This window comes from Cyprinodon variegatus, unplaced genomic scaffold, assembly GCF_000732505.1.
Source record: "Cyprinodon variegatus isolate N-32 unplaced genomic scaffold, C_variegatus-1.0 Scaffold260, whole genome shotgun sequence".
In the NCBI taxonomy this organism is placed as follows: domain Eukaryota; kingdom Metazoa; phylum Chordata; class Actinopteri; order Cyprinodontiformes; family Cyprinodontidae; genus Cyprinodon; species Cyprinodon variegatus.
Genome location: NW_015150713.1, coordinates 891,369 through 911,990, shown reverse-complemented (window position 1 = coordinate 911,990; position 20,622 = coordinate 891,369). Strand labels below are relative to the sequence as shown.

Here is a 20,622-nt window from a genome sequence, read left to right as displayed (position 1 = left end):
ACCCCTTGTTAAAAATCATAGTTTATTTTATGACTTTGATATATTACTTCAAACCTTTTCTACATAAACTAAATACATTTTACAAGTTAAAACTTAACTAGTTGGCAGGTGGTGCAGTGGTTAGGGTGCACGACCCATGTACGTGCATGTATGACTAAATTTTAGATAGGCATTATTAAAATTGAGATATCTGGAATTCTAATTTAACTATTCATAAAATAAGTAGTTGATATCTGTAATTTTATTTGTACTAGCAGAAATATATTTTAGATGTCAAGATATGTAGATATCTGTAATGTGCGATATTAATTTTTCATATCTGAAATAGCAATTTTGACAAGCAGTAAGCCTATTATGGAGATCTAAAATTAGAATTAATCCTGGTCACAATTCATTTTAGGTAGGAAGAATGTTATTTTAGAAATCTAAGTAAAAGCCCAATGCACATGAATGGGAAACGTGACGTTATTTGTACTGGTAAGAATTACATTTCAGCTATCTGAAATGTTTATTTTAGATAGGAAGAATTTTATTTTAGATATCTGAAATGTTCATTTTGACTAGGAAAAAATGCATTTGAGACATCCGGAATATATATTCACTCAAGCTAATAAATGTCAAATATGGCCTGCCATACTAGAGGCTTCCCATCTCTATGATGGGCGTGGTCTAAGGTATCTGACGTTTCCACAGTCTAGGCCGCTGATTGGTCCGACGTGTCGCACGCTTTTGGCGCCAGATTTGCGACACGGAACACAACAGCTCCGCAGTGTCTGTGTCCGTGGGAGCTCCTGTAGTGATAGCAAACTAAAATTACTTCTCCATTCAACCATTTTGGGGACTTTTATCAGGCTCGCAATCGAAACATGTTCATCACCGACATAAAGAAAGGTTTTTATGACGTTGTCGTAAACCAGGTAAGTACTTTGAAGCTGTTTGATAGCTAATAACTTATCACAGAGGGCTCATATCAGACGGGAATAATGTTTTTTTGTGCTTCATTCGTGCCTCTTTGCACTCAGAGAGTCGCTCTCCTGGTTGCAGCGGACATCGATGCCCTCTGCGCATGTAAAATATTGCAGGTAAGATGAATTGTTGGGTCAGCGTGGATTAGCTCATCTGCTAAGGTAGAAGGCTACTGGGAGGTCATAACAAAAGAGACATGCCCAAACAGTTTAACATGAAAATAACAGGTCCGTGCATTAAGTACACCTTACCAATAGTCTTTAGAGTAAATAAGTATTTTTATTTATTCAAGTGTAATATTTATCTAAACTATGTCGATGTTTGCCCTATGCTTTTTCTACATTTGTTTTTCCAAGTCCATTACGATAGCAGACACAAATCAAATTGAACACAGATATTTTCGTTGAATAGTTTTTCTTAAAAATGTGATTAATGTCTGACAGTTAAGAAAAAAAGTTGTGTGCTGGTAGAAAATTCTTGACTCCCACAGTAAGTCAAAGATCAGACATATGCCCCTTTTGTTTTCTGTAGACACCACATTTTGGAACTTTTTTCCCCATATTTTCCCAATGAGATCATATCATCATCTAAATTTGGCAGTAATGCATTATAATTTAGGTAGAATTAGACCTTAAGTAACGTGAGCTAAACCTGACTATATGGCTTTTTAAAAATGCGACGGGTGTGAGAGAAAACTTACTGGATCTGCTTCATAAGTGCAATTTAAGTATAACACTGGAAATCAAAATGCATCAACAACTAACTTTTAAATTATCCTTATATTTAGTTATGTAAGCTGTATTTTTTAGTATTACCATAACTGCTTATCCATTGATTTGACTAATGGCTGTCTAAATATGATTGATGGTGAACTCTTTGATTAGAAATTCAGCTCAAACAGTTGATTAGTTTGATTAGCCCATGGATGTGATCAACGTCTACAACACCACTCTGGTGATTTCTCATGCTCAGTTCAAATATAGACAACCGGACTTTAGCTCAAACTGTTGATTAGTAGACGTTCCTGTTGTTTCTTTCCTAGGCGCTGTTTCACTGTGACCAGATCCAGTACACGCTGGTGCCGGTCAAAGGCTGGCAGGACCTCAGCACGGCTTTTCTGGAACACAAAGAGCAGGTTAGATGCCTGAGCGTTCATATGATGATGATGATGATGATGATGATGGTAGTTGCATAGGAAGAACTGTTGAGCTTTTCACCCCCTCCACTCTGGCCTGAAGGTTTTCCTTTGTCGTGTTTTAGTTTCGATACTTTGTCCTTATAAACTGTGGCGCCAATGTCGACCTTCTTGAGATGCTGCAGCCGGACAGCGACTCCATTTTCTTCATCTGCGACACCCACCGGCCCGTGGATGTGATCAACGTCTACAACGACACTCAGGTGATGTCCCATGCTCAGTTCAAATATAGACAACCAGACTTTAGCTTTAATTGTTAAACTTTTTTCAAATTTTCTCACATTACACGGTATATATATATATATATATATGAAAAGTGAGACATGTACTAAGATTCTGCCCTTCTGAGTAAATCAGATTATTTTTCTTTTCATTGCAGTAGTAGTTTGCTTCCGTTACAACTCAGGAGGATTATATAGAAAGATTACCATCAAACCTTTCTACAGAGTCTTAATTGACATGAGTGTGAGCTGTGCCATCTGACAAACAAATTATGTTTGTGATGGAGGATACAGGGCTACTCGAGATTGACAACAGGAATACGTTTTTTTGACAGAATGCATAGGCGGGTTGTAAGTTTGTGTGATTGGATTAATTCATCGGCTATCGATAGACCCAACCCTTCAGTGATATTTATTTTAAGAGCTGAGACAAAAAAAAAAAAAAAACAATGCTGTTTTTAATGCTACGCACAAACTCCTTTCAGCTGTAGGTTTTTTCCCCGGTACCAAAGTGCAGCTGCAATTTATTCTACTTACAGAAAAGAACAGATTAAAACCAGAGACCGATTTTTTTTTATTTTTAACAGCCAAACCAGAGAGAGGTGGGGTTTTTTGTTTACAGGCCGATTTTAACACACAAATACAAAATTAAATGGCAAAAAAGGAAAATTCTCTCCTGTTGTGCTCTTTCCATAAAAAAAAAAATCTCCTTTGGTTTTGCACATTTAGATAAGTGGATGAATAACATAAAAAAAAAACTATAATGTCCTATAACATAGAACAACTGCAGAAGAGGAAACTATTCCCATGGGACGAAGCTATAATGTTTATCTTATTGGGTTTTAGTGCTTTTCTTTGCTCGCAAAGTCTCCTTCACCAATATATGATCCATCTCCATGTTGGTCTCACGAATATCGTTAGGAAAATTGTTGCCTATTGCCCAACCTTAGCATGTTGGCTGTGAATGGATAAGCTGTTGGCACTCATTACTGTTGCAAAACTGGGGGAGGAATTTCTGAATGTAATGCTGAATGTTAAAAGAATTGTAAAAATCTGAACCTTGTTTTTTATCATGGACAAATTTGTTGGTAACATGTTAAATAGAAGAGAACCTGCAGTGGTCCCAAAAATACCCTGAATCTGACAAAAGTAATGATGATAAATAAAAATTCTTTGAAAATTAACAAATTAACAAATGAAAGTCAGCAAAAACACAGAAACCTAACTGATCTAGAGAAGATCTGTGTGGAGGAGTGGGCCAAAATCCCTCCTGCGGTGTGTGCAAACCTGCACAAAATCTACAGGAAACATTTGACCTCTGTAATTGCAAACAAAGGCTACTGCACCACATATTAATATTGATTTCTAAGATGATCAAATACCTATTTTCAGCTGTATCGTACAAATAAATAGTTAAAAGTTCATACATTGTGATTTCTGGATTTTTTTAGATTATGTCTCTCAGTGCACATGCACCTATGATGACAATTTCAGACCCCGCCATGATTTCTAAGTGGGACAACATCCAGGAAAGCAGGGTGTTTAATACTTATTTTCCTGACTGTATAGGGCTACAGGTAGACACTGTGCTTTTTGTTGACATGATGTGTATCACTCAACATGGACCAGAGAAAGTGAGAAAAAAAGTTGTCTCAGGAGATTAGAAAGAAAATTATATAAAAGTACGTTAAAGGTAAAGGCTAAAAGACAATCTATCAGTTTGATGTTCTTGTGACTACAGGAACTACATGTTAATGAAAAATTCAAGATCTATGGTACAGTGGCACATCTCCTTGGATGTTGCAGCAAGTGGAAAAATGATAACATATTGAGAGAATAAAAAAAAGAGCCCAGAAAACCATCTAAGCTTAAGGAACATCAGTATCACATCGTACCATCTGTCAATGCTTGAACCAAAGTGGACTTAATGAGAGACGACCAAGCAGGACCTCACTGTAGAAAACTAATCTCAAAAAAGCCAGACTAGAATTTGGAAAACTAGATCTTCTGAAACTAGAGAGATTCTGGGAGAATAACAGATGAGACAAAGATTGAACCTTTTTGCCTCCATTTTCTCATATGAGGCAAATCCTTACATCTCTGCAGATGTAAGGATTTCCTACACAACCCCAAAATATCAAAATAAAACAGCCGAGTGATTTCAGTAGGAACATGAATTTCACACATGGCCAAACCCCAAGAGTTAGACTTTCGATGTCCACAGATAACCCCACCTGAGGCGTGGATCTGTGCAGCTCCTCCAGAGTTACTGCCTGTCTTTTTGCGGTTGTTTTTAAAATTTGTTTCTATCCTCTTGTTCATGCTGATGGTTTAGGAAGTTTACCGTGACTTTGCAGAGTTGCTTTAGTGCCGTACTTTTTGAACAAACCTTTCTGACTTTTTAAACCTTTTTCAATATTTTCTCTTCCTTCGATGTCACAGTGCTGATTGATTGCTAACCCTCTCCTAGAGACTGGTTATGTCATTGAGAGCCATTTGCACCGGGCTTTAAGTAGGGGCAAAAGAGGCTGACAATAAATGTACGCACTTGATATCATTCTTTCTCCCGTTTACAATCATAGACAGTTTCGCCTTGTTCTGCTACATAAAAGCCCCAGTACTTAAAAGTTAAAGCTGTATGCATAACTGTAGACTGAGAAGATCTGTTGACTGCATTAATAAGGATTATTTGGTTATTAAAGACACTCTAAACTAATTTACTATTGAACTCTTGTTAACCTGAGTATGCAAATTACAAAAGAACCCAATGAAAGCAATAATTAAACCAACTTTGTACTAAAACGTATAGATTTTTCAATAAAGGCAAAGGAAACGAAAAATAAAATCAAGACACTAGTTGTCTGTAAATATGATCTAACCAGAACTCATCAAGGGGTTTTGTTTTAGCTTCACCTGGTTAAAAAAAAAATCTCCCATTTATAGCCTTTTACTATCAGACCATTAACTGACTGATAATAAGAAAAAATGGGTTAACAGATCAATTAATTAACCAAATAATCCTTAGTTGCAACCCTTAAAGGTTAAAAGTTAAGAATGGTAATCAGCATTTATTTAATAAATCATTGTCAGAACTAATGTACCAATGAACAGCACTAAACATATGGACAGTTTTTAGTTTATGTATGTAGCACTAATGAAATAATATAAATAAAACACCAAAAGATGCAAGATGACAAGGATTCTTGGTTGTGTGGAGGTTCTGCTCATGGGGGCCCCAAAGCAGTCTGGAAATGAAGGTAATTAGATTGTGCTTTTTTTTCCAAATCTGGAAAAGGCAAATAAGACAATAACTATGAATATTTCCAGATGTTTCCATAAAAATTCAAAAATATCCACTGAACTTGGTTTTCAAGATTTGAAGACGTTTCGCCACCTCTCCAGGAAGCTTTCTCAATTCAAGAAAATAATTGAATTGAGAAAGCTTCCTGGAGAGGTGGCGAAACGTCTTCAAATCTTGAAAACCAAGTCCAGTGGATATTTTTTGAATTTTTTTGAATTTTTACGGAATGACTATGACCTGGATGACTGATAACCTTCATCAGCATTTCCAGATGTGATTTTCTAAACTGGATTTGTGTCCTTGCTATTTTCCTTGTTTCCTACCTACCTAACTTTTCTGATTACCTTTGATGTGTCATTTATTTGTTTATTCCATCGATGTCTCCTTTCTCCCTTCCTTTCTTATAATGTCTGCACTATCCAGCCCAGTGGTCTTTTCTGTCCTTCCCTAACTTATCCCCTGACCTTGTAATCCTTATTTCTTTCCCTTTGTTCCTACATCAATTACAGTTCTCTGAGAAGTCTGATGATTTTACATGATAAAAGTAGAAACCACTGATCCAGAGAGTACTTTGGATTTTATGCAATCAAGAAAAATGTTGGGTGTTTAGAGCTTTTCTATCAGGTCAAATACTGAGTCTCATCAGCTGGAAGGTGAACAGGCCGTCATCCCTTTATGAAAGATATTATTTTGTTCTCCGTCTCCTCTACAGATCAAGCTGCTCATCAAAGAGGACGACGACCTTGGCGTGCCGGCATACGATGACATCTTCCAGGACGAAGAGAATGAGGAAGACTCTGGGAATGAGAGCGACGAAGGCTCTGAGCCGTCAGGAAAACGGAGGAGATTTGATGAGGTGAGCTGAATATGCTGAAGGCAGCTGAGCCGAGCCTAAAGACTGGGGCTGACTGTTATGGCATTGCAGGGAGCCGTCGAGAGGAGGATCGAGAGGCAGAGAGCGAAGAGGGAGTGGGAGGCGAGGAGGTGATGGCTTTAATTAAAAGTAATCTTCAAGAGTCCTACGGGCTTCCTGCGGGTCTTTTAATGCTCCTCTTTATGCTCTACTTTATAAAACAAAACAATATTTTTTTTCTTTTTGTGTTCTTACACTTGTCATTCATCAACAGCTCTTATATGCTGTGGAATGAACAGGCTGACTGGCACTGTACAAAATAAATTTTAACAATTTTGACATTAAAAGACCTTCTGAGACGCTGGAGAGACAGTGACAGATTTTAAAGTTTCACTCTGGAAGAATTAAATATTCTTCTAAAGAATTTCCACTTTTTTTTTTGGGATTGACAAAAATAACTGGGATTCTTCTGTCTTGTAGGAGGGAAATTCTGTTCGACTACGAGCAGTATGAATACCACGGCACCTCTGTGAGTATGCTGAGCCGATCACTCCAGACCAGGCTGAAGACAATTTGTTGGAATATATGGAAATCCATTAGGTGTTTTTTTTTATTCAATTATTATATTTGCCAGGTCTGTATAAATGGGATAAAGACAGAGCTCTTGAAGGTTTTAATCTAGTGGGCACATCTATTCATCAGTTTATCCATTTATCAATCCATCCCACAGCAAGGCTGCTTGTGCATTCAACTTTCCTAACCCTCATCCACACTTCAAACTCTCTTCTTTCTCTTTGTCCATCTCTCCATTTCATGTTTTTGGTCACTGAGGACCTGAATGTAGAGAGTTGTGTGGCAAAAAACATCGATCACTTACGACAAAAATAAAAACGCCTACAATGGGATACCCAAGCATTCATGCAGCACAGGGGAATGAATGACAAGGTTATCGGCTCAAAGGAAAACGTGGCCAATTAGATGGGAGAATCCAACAAACAGCAATGGGAACCAGTTGGTTTAATGATGCAGGTGTTGGAGAAATGAGAAGACAACCAGGGAGAGGAGGAGCAGGTGTGCCTAAGGGAAAATTAGGAAGCTGAGGGGGAAACGCTGAGCTGAAATGGAAGGAAACTACCAAGGGGAAGAGATGGAACTGGAAAATAAGTCAATATATATGTTGACATTTTATTTAATAAAGACATTTAAACACATTTTTAAGTATTTCAATATAAGCTGCAGTCTGTGGTTTACAATGTTTGTCACTGACTGATGTTCCGGTCTCAGGCAATTTGAGAAGACGTAACCCACAGACAGCTGCAGCTGTAGGCTTACAGCTGCAGCTAAGCTTCACCACTGTAAGGTTTAACCACAAAATGAGCGACCATGATAACATAAACGTTCCCGTTTTGAATGACCTGTCCCTGCAATCGTTTTTAACTTTATGATTTATTCTGATAAAAAAATAAAGAAATATATTGTGGTAGATTTGCCCTATTCCTTCCTAGATATAGTTCTAGGAAGAGATGTTAGATGATCTAATAGAATATATAAAATAGATAAAAATAAAAGGAGAAAAATAGAACATCAAAAGCACAAATTAATATCAAAATAATTAAATGTATATTAACTGCAAAAAAAATAAAGCACAAAAGAAAAACAAAGACCTGGTAAGGGGATCATCCATCCCATTTCTATCCTTTTGTCAGTTTCTTCCATCAATTAATGTTCCTCACCCTTAGTGTCTGTCGATCTATCATATCCTTCATCAGTCAGACCTTCCCCGTTTGTCCATCCGACCATCTGCCGTTAACTTGTAGCTATTCACTTTTAATCCTTTAAAAGGTCTGAAATGAACAGACAATGAGGAGTGTCTGAGATCTTGCTCTGAAAGATGTGATTTAGAGAAGTTTCTCTTTGCAGGCTGCAATGATGTTTTTTGAGCTTGCCTGGGTTCTGACCAAGGACACAAAGGACATGCTGTGGTAAGCCTCATCTGTGATCATGTTTGTTCATACTCTGTCCTGCAGGCTGCTGCATGTTGACTGTAATATTTGTGTTGCAGGTGGGCTGTCATTGGTCTGACTGACCAGTGGGTTCATGATAAGATCACACAGTAAGATTAACCCCAGGATATTTCAAAGCTTTTGATCCAAACTTCATTCGTTTCTGTCTCACAAAGAGATTTTATGTTCCCGTCTCAGCATGAAGTATGTGTCGGATATCGCAACGATGCAGCGGCATGTTTCCCGCCATAGCCACCGAAACGAGGATGAGGAAAACTCTCTGTCCATCGACTGCATGAGGATCTCCTTTGAATACGAGTATCCTTTGTGTCTGTCAGCTTCTCGTGAAGGATCCTCAGCTTGTTCGGTTGTATATGTTTCCCCTTAACGCTCTGCTCCAGTCTTCGTCTGACGTTGTACCAGCACTGGTCTCTGTATGAGAGCATATGCAATTCCTGCTACACAGCATGCGGCTTCCAGCTTTGGACGCTGAAAGGCCAAAAGAAGCTCAGAGAGTTCTTGGCTGATATGGGGTACCAGCTTCAAAGTCAAGAGTTCTGTGTAAAAACAAAGCTGATTGTTTTGTTTTAAGGTTTGTCTCATCATGTTTTGTTCTGTATGTTTGTTTAAAGGCTGCCGCTAAAACAAGTGAAACAGAAATTTAAGTCTATGGACATTACAATCAAAGAAAACCTCAGAGACGTCATTGAAGAGTCCTCGAATAAATTTGGGTAGGTAAACTGCTTCTAAATATGAGTTTTCTATCTTTTCCCCCAAAGAGTCCAGCTAACACTTATTTAAACTAATAATTTATTTTTTAAATAAATTAGACAAACTTTTTTATTTATTTATTTTTTTGCAGTAGTGTTGATATTTTCTTCAGTCTTAAAATATTTCTATAGATATTTCTGATACTTATTTTGTGGATCACAATAAAACTTTTCCATTTTCCATTTATTAACATCTCAAAAGCATTAATTATTTTTTAAATTTTTTTCTTTAGCCCAAAAATTCCCAACATAAATAAAAAAATATCAATAAAATGTCCAAAAATGTACCAACATTTAATCACATTAAAGAAAAAGAGAAGAATTTAAATAAAGATATTTAACATGAGTAGTGAAAACTTAATAAAATTCAAGCAATCAATAAGGGCCTTTTTACATTGACTTTAAATATGAATAAATAATTAATGTCCCTTTATCATTTACTAGATGAAAATAAATATGGCAAAAAAAGGAAATTTTACATTAAGGATGATGACAGTGAAAATAATAATTTCAATACAAATTGTGATATTTGCGGTAGTAATAAAAGTATGATCATAATAACGTTTTAGTTACAAGATTTATGCTTCCGCTTAGGATAGTCGTGGTTGATGTTGGTGCATCTTTTATTCTATTAATACTGTTTTGATGAGGACGTTTGTTTATATATCATTAGAAATTGTGTGTTAAATGTATGCAGGTGCTGCAGGCTATATAGGGATAATATAACGAGTTTAACATGTAGCTGGTTTGGATTTTTCAACATCTTCGTTTCCATTAGTGTCTATGGAGTTAAATTGGTGCCATGAATTTGTCAAAAAAAAAAAAAATCAAGTCTTAAAAAAATGGATTGGAGAAAAAGATTCAAGTAAAAAAAAAAGGTTTGTTTAAAAGAAAAACTACCTTTGAGATAAATATTTTTACTTGTTCAAAAAACGATTTACAATTTACAGTTTTATTTTAGTCTATTCATTATTTTTTTCAAAAAAATTTTTTGGGGGGGTTTAATGTTTTTCTTTTGAACAAAGTTACTATTTTTTTCAGGTTTATTTATTTATTTATTTTTTACTAGCTTTATGGCCCAATTTTAGCGCCACACTTTTTGATATTTCTGAATCCCATTTTGATGTAAGTAGCTAATAAATCTCTTTTTGGCCATGTTTGTACTCCTGACAACAAGGAAAGAAAAGGAATATTCAAATGCAGTAAAGCTGATCCTTTACCTGCTCTAATGTTGTGTCTCTCTTGTTTCTCTTTGATAGATTGAAGGACGTTCGCATTCAGACATTTGCTGCCCACTTTGGCTTTCAGAACCGTTTCCTGGCCAGCGACATGGTGCACGCTGCTGCCGCCCTGTTGGAGAACACAGAGAGAGAGGACAACGACACAACAGACAACTTCATCACAGCCCTCGATTCACTGTCACGGTCTGTGCACGAGTCTCAGTCGATCAAGAAATCCTGAATGCTGTCACCTAACGGCTGCTGCCGATCTGTGCATCTTTAGTAATATGACATGCATGCAGAAGCACAAATATCTGATGTTTTTCCAAATTAATTTGTGCAGGAGCAACCTGGATCGTCTCACAACAGGGATTGGCCTAGCTAAGAAGAAGCTGATTGCTGTCCAGCAGACTGTAGCTAGCTGCCTTTGTACCAACCTCATTATGTCGCAGGGACCCTTCCTCTACTGCCACCTCATGGAAGTATGAGTACTTTTGGAAGCCCAGAGAAGAAGTTTGTCGTCAGCTGTAGCTACTCTGCTAAATCCAAGTTCTTCCATTTTCCATCCAGGGAACGCCTGATGTGAAGCTCTTTTCCAAACCACTGGCTCTAACTCTGCTCTGCAAATACCTGCTGAAAGCGTTTGTCGCATTTGTAAGTACCCAACGCCTTGCATTCTATATGTGATTATCACTTATCCAAGGCTTTCCACTCCTTCATGCACTGTGGCCTGCTTGTTTAGACAAGGAACAAACGCTGCAAAGTGCTTCCTCTCATCATGGCTGCTCCTAAAGACGTAGAGAAGGGGACAGTTATTGTCGTAGGAATCCCTCCGGAATCAGAGACGTCGGACAAGAAGAAGTAGGTTTCTACCTTTGCAAAACACAGCCTTTATGGCAGCTTTCGTTTTTAAATTTTAACCAACATATGTGTCCTAAAACAAAACTTTACACAGAGTTAAAAAAGAAACACACAAAAGATTTAATCACTATAGGAATAACAATAAAACCAGAGTAAAGTAACGATAATCATAGTGAAATAAGATCAGAATGCAGCTTTGGAAATAAAAATAATTGAAATGTAGTGCTAGAGGAAACCTTGATGCTCTTACAGGTTTTTTACACGACAAATGGGGCACATTTATGACTACTGCTGTTTATTATTAACAGTAGGGCTGTAACTAACGATTATTTTGCAAATCGATTAATCTGTTGATTATTTTTTTAAATTAATCGATCAGTAATCTGATAGCCACAGGTTCCTTAAAGAAGATTTTTTTTTTCATGAAAGTAAACTAGGTGAAACTAAAACTTTTCCACTTGAGGAGATCTGGATAGTGTTTTTTTAATCTTAAATGCAAAATATTCACATATTTTTTGCAACTGTGTTATAACTGCAGCTCATGGTGGGTTGCTCTATCAGCTAAAGGCAGGTTTTAGTCTCTACACTCCATTTAATGATTAATGGGTTACTAAATTAGTTGACAATTATTTCAATAATTGATTAATCATTACTAATCCTATAAATTTTTTCAGCCCTCATTGACAGCAATAATAGAAAATGTGATCATTTAGAACAGGGGTCGGCAACCTGTGGCTCTGGAGCCGCATGCAGCTCTTTCGCCTCCCCCTTGTGGCTCCCTGGAGCTTTTTCAAAAATTTATGAATATCGATTACTTTTTTTTTTTTTTATATGGTGTGCAGGTTGCAAACAAAATTTAATGTTTTCCAATGCTTTAAACATTTTAATTATAAATAAATTTAAACAATAATTTGCGTCAAAGCCATAGAGATCAGTGGTCATAACTTGGAACCAGCGTGGTGCGGTGCCAGGCAAACAAAGCTGCAGGTGTGTCTCGGAATATGAATCCCAAAGGAAAAAGAGGATTTAAATAGGCCGACTCATTTGCTTTCATTATCAACGCTGAACAATTGCCTGCATTTTCGCTTTGTAATGAGAGGGTGTCAAAAAAAAAGAAACATTTGGAAAGGCATTTCCAGGGAAGGCTAAATCTGCGATTGCAGGATAAATTAGAGGAGCGCAAAGATAGATTTAAGAAGTGGATTGCATCTCCAAACTCCACTAATGCTGCTTGTTTTATTGCAAGGATGGAAAACCGTCCACAGATCAAACAGGTAGCGCTTTGATGCAGGTATCTGAACTTTCTTCCATTTTTTCCCCAAATCCTAAAAATATTAATCAGACCAAGGAACGATGATGACAGAGGATGTGGGATTTCAGGGTTAGAGAGCACAGCTCTGATGTCAATTCCTGCTTGGTTCCTCATGACTCAGTAAACTCCTCCCAACAGAAACACGTCCACCATAGAAAGATTTAGCAAGAAAACTTAAACTGCGTGGTGAAGCGGTGCGAGATGGGAGCGTTCACTGTTCCTCCGTCACCTCATGCTACTATGTGACATTTGCTTCAGGATAAGCATTTAATCGTGAATGATTATTATATATTTAAGCCCATAGAGTCCTTTTCTATAGTGGGATAATACACTTAGAACCCATGTTTCTATACAAGGCTTATATAAGGCTTTAACATTTTTGCGGCTCCAGACAGATTTTTCTTTTTTTTTTTTGGTCCAATATGGCTCTTTGAGCAGTTTGGGTTGCCGACCCCTGATTTAGAACAAAAGCAATGGGAGTGAAATTGGAAAATAGCAGAGTAAGGCAGATGAACAGCATGTTCTCTTGCAGCAGGTCCTAATTAAAATAAATCAATTCACAATTTCTAATATGTTCAGACTACAGCTTCCTGTAGATATTTTTATATTAAATCAGAATACAACTCCAGACCTTCAGTATTGTTCATCAAAATTCCCTTGATATGACAGTTTCTTTAAATGTATATTATTATTATTATCCATGGTTATTGAGAAGTGTTTTTTTTGTTTATTATTTATTCTTATCCTCAAGTGTTGGTTCTGTTTCCTTTTCTCTGAAGCTTCTTTGGTCGAGCCTTTGAAAAAGCTGCAGAAAGCACCAGCTCCAGGACTCTTCATGATCACTTTGATACTTCAAGTAAGTGATGCCTTACCGGGGAGGCTGTATCCTTACTCCAGCTCTTCCCTGTCCGTCCTCTCTGTCCTGTCACTCATGAAAGGGGTTTCCCCCCCCCCCCCCCCTTGAAGTCACAACTAGCTCTTGGACCCTCTACAGTGGCTCTTAATAATGGCTAAAAACTTTAAAGAGACATCTTATCATTTTGAATATAGTAAGCGTACAAGTATCATTCTTATTAACTGTAGCATTTTTTTAATGAACATATTAATTTAATTTTCACTACAGAATGACCCGAAAGAATCAGGAATGAGTTTTTGGATCTGTATTAATATCTGCTTGAAAACTGTGTTTGTCTTACATAAAATGATCTCTGGTAGAACAAAATCCATCACTGCTTCCTCTTTATGAAGCTTTCATGGTTTGTCCTTATATTAATAACTAAAAATGCAAAAAATAAACTGTTAGCTGTTTAAAATGGCACCAGATTTCATGTTGCAGATAATAATAAATAAAAAACAGTTTTGTTTTATCTAAAGCACTTGTAGTATTTGCGACTCTAAATGATTTTTATATAAAATAATTCTTTCGATCAGAAAGGTGGCAGACACAAATAAATTAGAATTGGCAATGCCAATGCTCAAAAAAATGGGTGATGTGAGAATTTCATTTTTGATATTTTTCTTATTTTCCCTTTCATTTTTTCCATTGGGGCTTTGCCAAATTCCATGAATATGTGATCAGATTTGGTTACTGCGATATAGATTATGTTTAGTGATTAAAAAACCATACTTCTTTATATAACACGTGTCTTGAAGAAGACTGTTTTAAATGTATGTATTTTTCCAGAGTATTATTTGTAATTGTGGGACTATGAATGCATTGAAACGCAATCAGAGCTATAGAGTTATTTAAGAATGACCTCAAAGACTTAATGAATTGTTTTTATTGTCAAAGATTAGAATTATAACAGTACCAAAAGATGTCTTGATGAGATTTTAAGGAGATATTGTCCAGGCTAGTCTCCATGATCAAAAACAGAACGACTCGTCTCACATTTTACTGAAACATCACCCTGATGATCTTGAACAAAAAAGCACAGAAATCTGCATACATTGGTAGAGAGCTTAGGGTTTGGTGCCTTGATCACTAGAAAATAGACACAGGAGAAGAAGAAGCTGAAATTGAATCAACAAAATGATGTGAATCCCTTCATTGTAATTGATATTATCCTGAATTCTAGTCCTCAGGATGTCTGGATGTCAGTTTGTGATCCTAGCATGCTTGAAAGCAGACCATCCTGTTTGGATAGCTCAGCTATCAGCCTGCTTTAGGGAGGAAATACTTAATTCCACATAGTTTGTTTGGATCACCCTTTTTCCTTTCTCATTATGGACAAAAATGCTTAATATGAAACCTTTAGGTTTGACAGAAAAAAAATGAAAACATAAAATCTATGATATCTATCAATACTTTTGTTATAGCACTGAGCATGACTGAATATTTTAATGGTTATCATTCTGCTTTTTTTTTTTTTTACCTTAAATATCAGCGTTTATAATAAAATATAAACCCCCATCCTTTCTAATATTTTGCCTGCTGAAAAATAATTAAATTAGATAATGTTGTCTTATAAGCAGCATATTAAGTTGTTGAATATTTTAATACCAATACTAAGAGTCAGAGCCAGCAGTATTATAATATTTTAAGAAAATATATTAACAGTAATTTATTAAGAGCTGGAAATGATTGTTTAGGAGGACTAAAGCCCTGAAATTCTGTCACACCTTATTTTTCTGCAAAAATGTCTCCTTTTTAGACACCAGGTGGCAGGATTACTTCACGTTGTTCATATGACCTCAGCTGCAAAGAAGTCTCCATGCAATAATTTACCTCTGATATCCAGGTTGCCTGTTAATGTCTGTATTTCAGCACCTCTGACCTGGTTTTGTCTCTTGAGCTTTTTCAGATAGTTTTCATTCATTTCCCCTTCAAACATTCCAAACTATCTAGTTTCAGATAGCTAGTTGTGAAAGTTTCGACTATTTATTTTTCCAGTCAAGTCCGAGAATCATCTGCATGAAAATATGCAGCTGGAACAAGACGGATGACGTCTAGAAAGTTTATTTATCTGTGTGTCTCTTGCAGTAATTGAACTGAAGACGGAGGATCGGAGCAAGTTTCTGGATGCCCTCATCACTCTCCTGTCATGAAAACGCATACAGTCAGAGACTTATGAGTTTTTTGTTGAGCAGACCCCACATTCTTCTCTGGTCGGGTCATAAATGCATCACCGGAGTTTCAAGCGTTACGTTTTAAAGAGTTTTAATCAGCTTTTATGTAAATGTTGTACAGATCTTTTATGTTTTATGTATTTTACTTCCATATGCGTGATATTCAGATCAAATTACATTACTAACATGTTTTAATAAATCATTTTAAGCTTTTTATTTGCTTTTATTTTTAAAATGTAAGCTGTTCTGCCTGTGAAACATAAAAATAAAAAATTACATTTTACTAATGTGTTGTTTAGGATTTATGTTGAAATGCTCGATTTAAGTCTCCACAGAAAGCAACAGATCGTCCTCTTATAAGGAGTTGAATGACTGCGGCTAAACAAATTAGCTGCTGTAATCAATAATAAACTTACCATCTAGATTAGAGCTCAGCTCCTCTGCAGGTTAAAGGGTAACTTGGTGAACTGGGTCTGATCTTGCTGGTGGGTGAGGATGTTTATTTTTCTAAACATGGTTTATTGTTGCTAAACGGCCCTACTGAAGCTTAATCTTTTTGTTTGTGTCTCATTTATTTTTTGAAGCACATGAAAATAAACGGTTTTAACTTCAGCTGTTTCAATCTTAATGTTTGTTGTTAGTGCTTGTGATTATTTACTGTAAATCAGCGTTTCTTTCCAAGTGGGAACGCAAGAATTAGAACTAGTCAACATTGGTATGCAGTTTCCCAAATATTAGTAAACTGTGTCTAGAACTACAACTAATTATTAATTAGCAAATCGGTTATTCAGTTGATTATGTTTTCGATTAATAATCGGATTCCTTAAATAAGGCTTTTTACAAAATTAAATTGGGTAAAACTAAATCTTTTCCACCTGAGGAGCTCTGGATAGAGCATATTGATTGATGATTTTATCTTAAAGGTAAAAAAAATTTAACCATTTTAATATATTTCCTGTTCCAAGTGGGTTGCTATGTCAGCTAAAGCATATTTTACAGTCTCTACACTCTAACGATTAATCAATTACTAAATTAGTCGACGGTTATTTCAATAATCCATTACTGACGATTAATCTGATTAATTGTTTCAGCCCTAGTTGTATCCCATCTGTTTTTATTCCATTGTTATACAGGATGCTGTGTATTTAAACTGAAACTTTCAGATTTCATTGACGTGCCATCCTTCCTTCCATCATTCTTTCCTTCCTTCACACCGTACCCTACTGTCAGTTTCTAGTTTAATTCGGTTTCTCATCTAGATTTGTATTTCTTTTGATCGGGTCTAGACATGTTGCTTTTTGAGATATTTTAGCCTACTTCATGCTGCCTGACAGGTTCTATTTATGTACCTTTTTGATTAACAGACCTGATAGTAATGATATATGGGTGCAGTTTCTAAAAATTGAACATAAAGTAAAAGCATTCTTTAACTTCATAAATGAAATCTTATATTAAAAACTAAATTTTGCATTTACTGGTATTAAATCTTGATGCATGTTGGAGTCCCCCCTGCAGCAGCAGCAGCACCCTCTGCGTCTGGCTGCTCATAGATGGATTGAGGGGAGAGTTTTACAGTCCTCTCTATCACCTTTATAGCAGTCTGTACCAGGCACTGCAGCTTTGATATGGACTGTGAGGAGAGAGAACCACGCCATCATCCCGTACCTGATGACCCTCGGCCAGAGGTGTGTAGTAACTAGTTACATTTACTGGAATAACTTTTTTGACTTAAAGGTTCTTTTTACTGAACCACAATTTTTAGTTTAATAATCTCATGAGGTTTTATAAGTATTACTGTTACTTTAAGAATTTGTTGGCTATCTTACCCCCTGATAATTAGCTTCACTGAATGAGGAACAGGATTGTTATGACTTAAAAAGCTCTGGACAAAGTCACATGCTTAAAATTTATGTTAAATAAGAATTATTTGTGGAGCGTTGGCTTTGTGGTTAGAGCAGTGAGCTTGTACTCTGAGATGGTTGCAAGTCCCCGGTTCGATCCCCACAGCCTCTACTCTGAGTCTCTGAGCAAGACCGTTAACCCCACNATTGTTTCAGCCCTAGTTGTATCCCATCTGTTTTTATTCCATTGTTATACAGGATGCTGTGTATTTAAACTGAAACTTTCAGATTTCATTGACGTGCCATCCTTCCTTCCATCATTCTTTCCTTCCTTCACACCGTACCCTACTGTCAGTTTCTAGTTTAATTCGGTTTCTCATCTAGATTTGTATTTCTTTTGATCAGGTCTAGACATGTTGCTTTTTGAGATATTTTAGCCTACTTCATGCTGCCTGACAGGTTCTATTTATGTACCTTTTTGATTAACAGACCTGATAGTAATGATATATGGGTGCAGTTTCTAAAAATTGAACATAAAGTAAAAGCATTCTTTAACTTCATAAATGAAATCTTATATTAAAAACTAAATTTTGCATTTACTGGTATTAAATCTTGATGCATGTTGGAGTCCCCCCTGCAGCAGCAGCAGCACCCTCTGCGTCTGGCTGCTCATAGATGGATTGAGGGGAGAGTTTTACAGTCCTCTCTATCACCTTTATAGCAGTCTGTACCAGGCACTGCAGCTTTGATATGGACTGTGAGGAGAGAGAACCACGCCATCATCCCGTACCTGATGACCCTCGGCCAGAGGTGTGTAGTAACTAGTTACATTTACTGGAATAACTTTTTTGACTTAAAGGTTCTTTTTACTGAACCACAATTTTTAGTTTAATAATCTCATGAGGTTTTATAAGTATTACTGTTACTTTAAGAATTTGTTGGCTATCTTACCCCCTGATAATTAGCTTCACTGAATGAGGAACAGGATTGTTATGACTTAAAAAGCTCTGGACAAAGTCACATGCTTAAAATTTATGTTAAATAAGAATTATTTGTGGAGCGTTGGCTTTGTGGTTAGAGCAGTGAGCTTGTACTCTGAGATGGTTGCAAGTCCCCGGTTCGATCCCCACAGCCTCTACTCTGAGTCTCTGAGCAAGACCGTTAACCCCACACTGCTCCCCCAGCGCCACAAAATGGCAGCCCATTGCTCCTCAAGGGGATGGCTCAAATGCAGAGAGTTAATTTCTTTTGTGAGATCAATAAAGTTCAATTTCTATTTCTGTTTTGTGGTAAGTTATCTACTGAGTTATCTATTACACTTGGAGTTCAGGTTGATAAACAGTAGATATTGTTAATGGAGGTACTTTACATGCAAAACTGAACTGAAAATCTTTGATTCTGAAACATTTCTATTACCTGTCCCTATATCATTATACAAGTTATTAAATTGAACTCATTAAATTATTAATCCATACATGCATATGTGTGTGTATGCACAGGAATATGCATGTATGGCCACAACGTCAACATACAAAATACCAGCAATAGCAGATTACTCAAGCCTCTCTAGATAAGAGCTTAAAGTGAATGAATGCATCCTTCAGAATTAGCAGAGCATTTTATGGCATTCATATTTATACATATCATTTATATACTCATATTTTTTCTTGAACTGAGCAATATTTGTACTTTGCTTAATTTCATCATCTAAACCATTCCACAAAGTCACTCTCCGAACTATAATCACATACTGTTAGGAGTGCTGCGAACACATGGTTGCATTAAATTATATTTTCCTCTCATATTATACCTCCTCTCTCTATTCTTAAATAAACTTGGAATATTCTGTTGAAGCAAATTGTTTTTAGCTTTAAACTTCATTTATGTCAAGAGTTATGATTTTTTAAAAAGTAGATTTGTATGTTCCCAATACCAAGTATTGTATATCATTCTTAATGCTCTTTTTTGCATACATATTTTTTGTAAATAACTTGTATGCCTTCCCACAGACTTCAACATAGTATACTAGATATGGCTATAAAAGTGCACAGTAATGAATGTGAAAAGTTCTATTATTCAAGCTATACCTTGTTTTTCTTAGTATCCCTAAAGTTTGTGCCATCTTATTACACACTTGTTTGAAGGCTTTGGTCTTATTCCATCATGACACCAAGATTTCGGCCATAATCAATGGTTTCTAGCTGTATTATCTGAAGCTGTGAGCTAACTCCTGATCTCTCCTCCTTTGGTCCATAGATTATTACCTCGGTTTGTTTTTATTCAGTTGGAGAAAATGATGGTGCATCCACATATTGATCTGTTCTTAGCATCTAGCCAACACTCTGATGGGTTCAGTCACCTGGTGACATTGTGATGTAAAGCTGTGTGTCATCTCTATAGTTATGGTAACTGACTTTGTTGTTTGCCTTAATCTGAGCTAAGGGCAGCGTTTAGATCTTGAATAGGAGGAGCCCCACATGTGATTTTCCTGGTCTCTGATTTAAAGTTTCCTACTGACATGTAAAAGTCCCTATCCTTCAGGTAGGATTTAAACCAGCCAAGTGCTGCAGCAGATAAGTTAGAGCCACTGGTTGATAATCATTGGTTTAAGTAGGGTTGTTTCAGAATATGAATAATTGTATTTTATTTTTCAGTGGGCAGGGACCAGATGGGAATATGCAAACCTCTGATACAGCAACTGCTCTGAAGTTGACTCTGCAGGAAAGGCCTTTAGGAGAAAAGCAGAGATGCTTTTAGGGCCAGAAGATTAGGTTAACTGGTTTCTCTGAATTTCCCCTGTGAGACTTTGTGTCTGGATGCTGAGTTGTACAGGATGTAGACACTGTTTTTAAGAAGGGAAATACATTTTCTTGTTCTGTATCTGCAAATAGATCACTTAAAAAAAGCTTTTCCCGCTTAAATGATCATTTTACTGAGTGAATGTTGGGATCTGGAGAAGTTCCACCTTTCTCCAGCAGAGTGCGCCGTGGATCCTCCTGAGCTGAGCCTT

At 36.6% G+C, this 20,622-nt stretch overlaps 1 protein-coding gene across 1 annotated transcript; it reads left to right on the top strand.

Moving 5' to 3' along the window:
- Window positions 1-726: 726 nt before the first annotated feature.
- On the top strand, window positions 727-16,367 carry cdc45 (cell division cycle 45). Its single transcript, XM_015382621.1, has 18 exons — window positions 727-917; window positions 1,023-1,082; window positions 2,009-2,101; window positions 2,227-2,364; window positions 6,396-6,539; window positions 6,609-6,667; window positions 7,017-7,065; window positions 8,457-8,518; window positions 8,599-8,649; window positions 8,738-8,857; window positions 8,941-9,072; window positions 9,172-9,270; window positions 10,569-10,733; window positions 10,873-11,011; window positions 11,100-11,183; window positions 11,272-11,390; window positions 13,482-13,558; window positions 15,686-16,367. The coding sequence occupies exons 1-18, from the start codon at window positions 867-869 to the stop codon at window positions 15,748-15,750; spliced, it is 1,707 nt and encodes a 568-aa protein (XP_015238107.1). The 5' UTR covers window positions 727-866; the 3' UTR covers window positions 15,751-16,367.
- The last annotated feature ends 4,255 nt before the right edge of the window (window positions 16,368-20,622 follow it).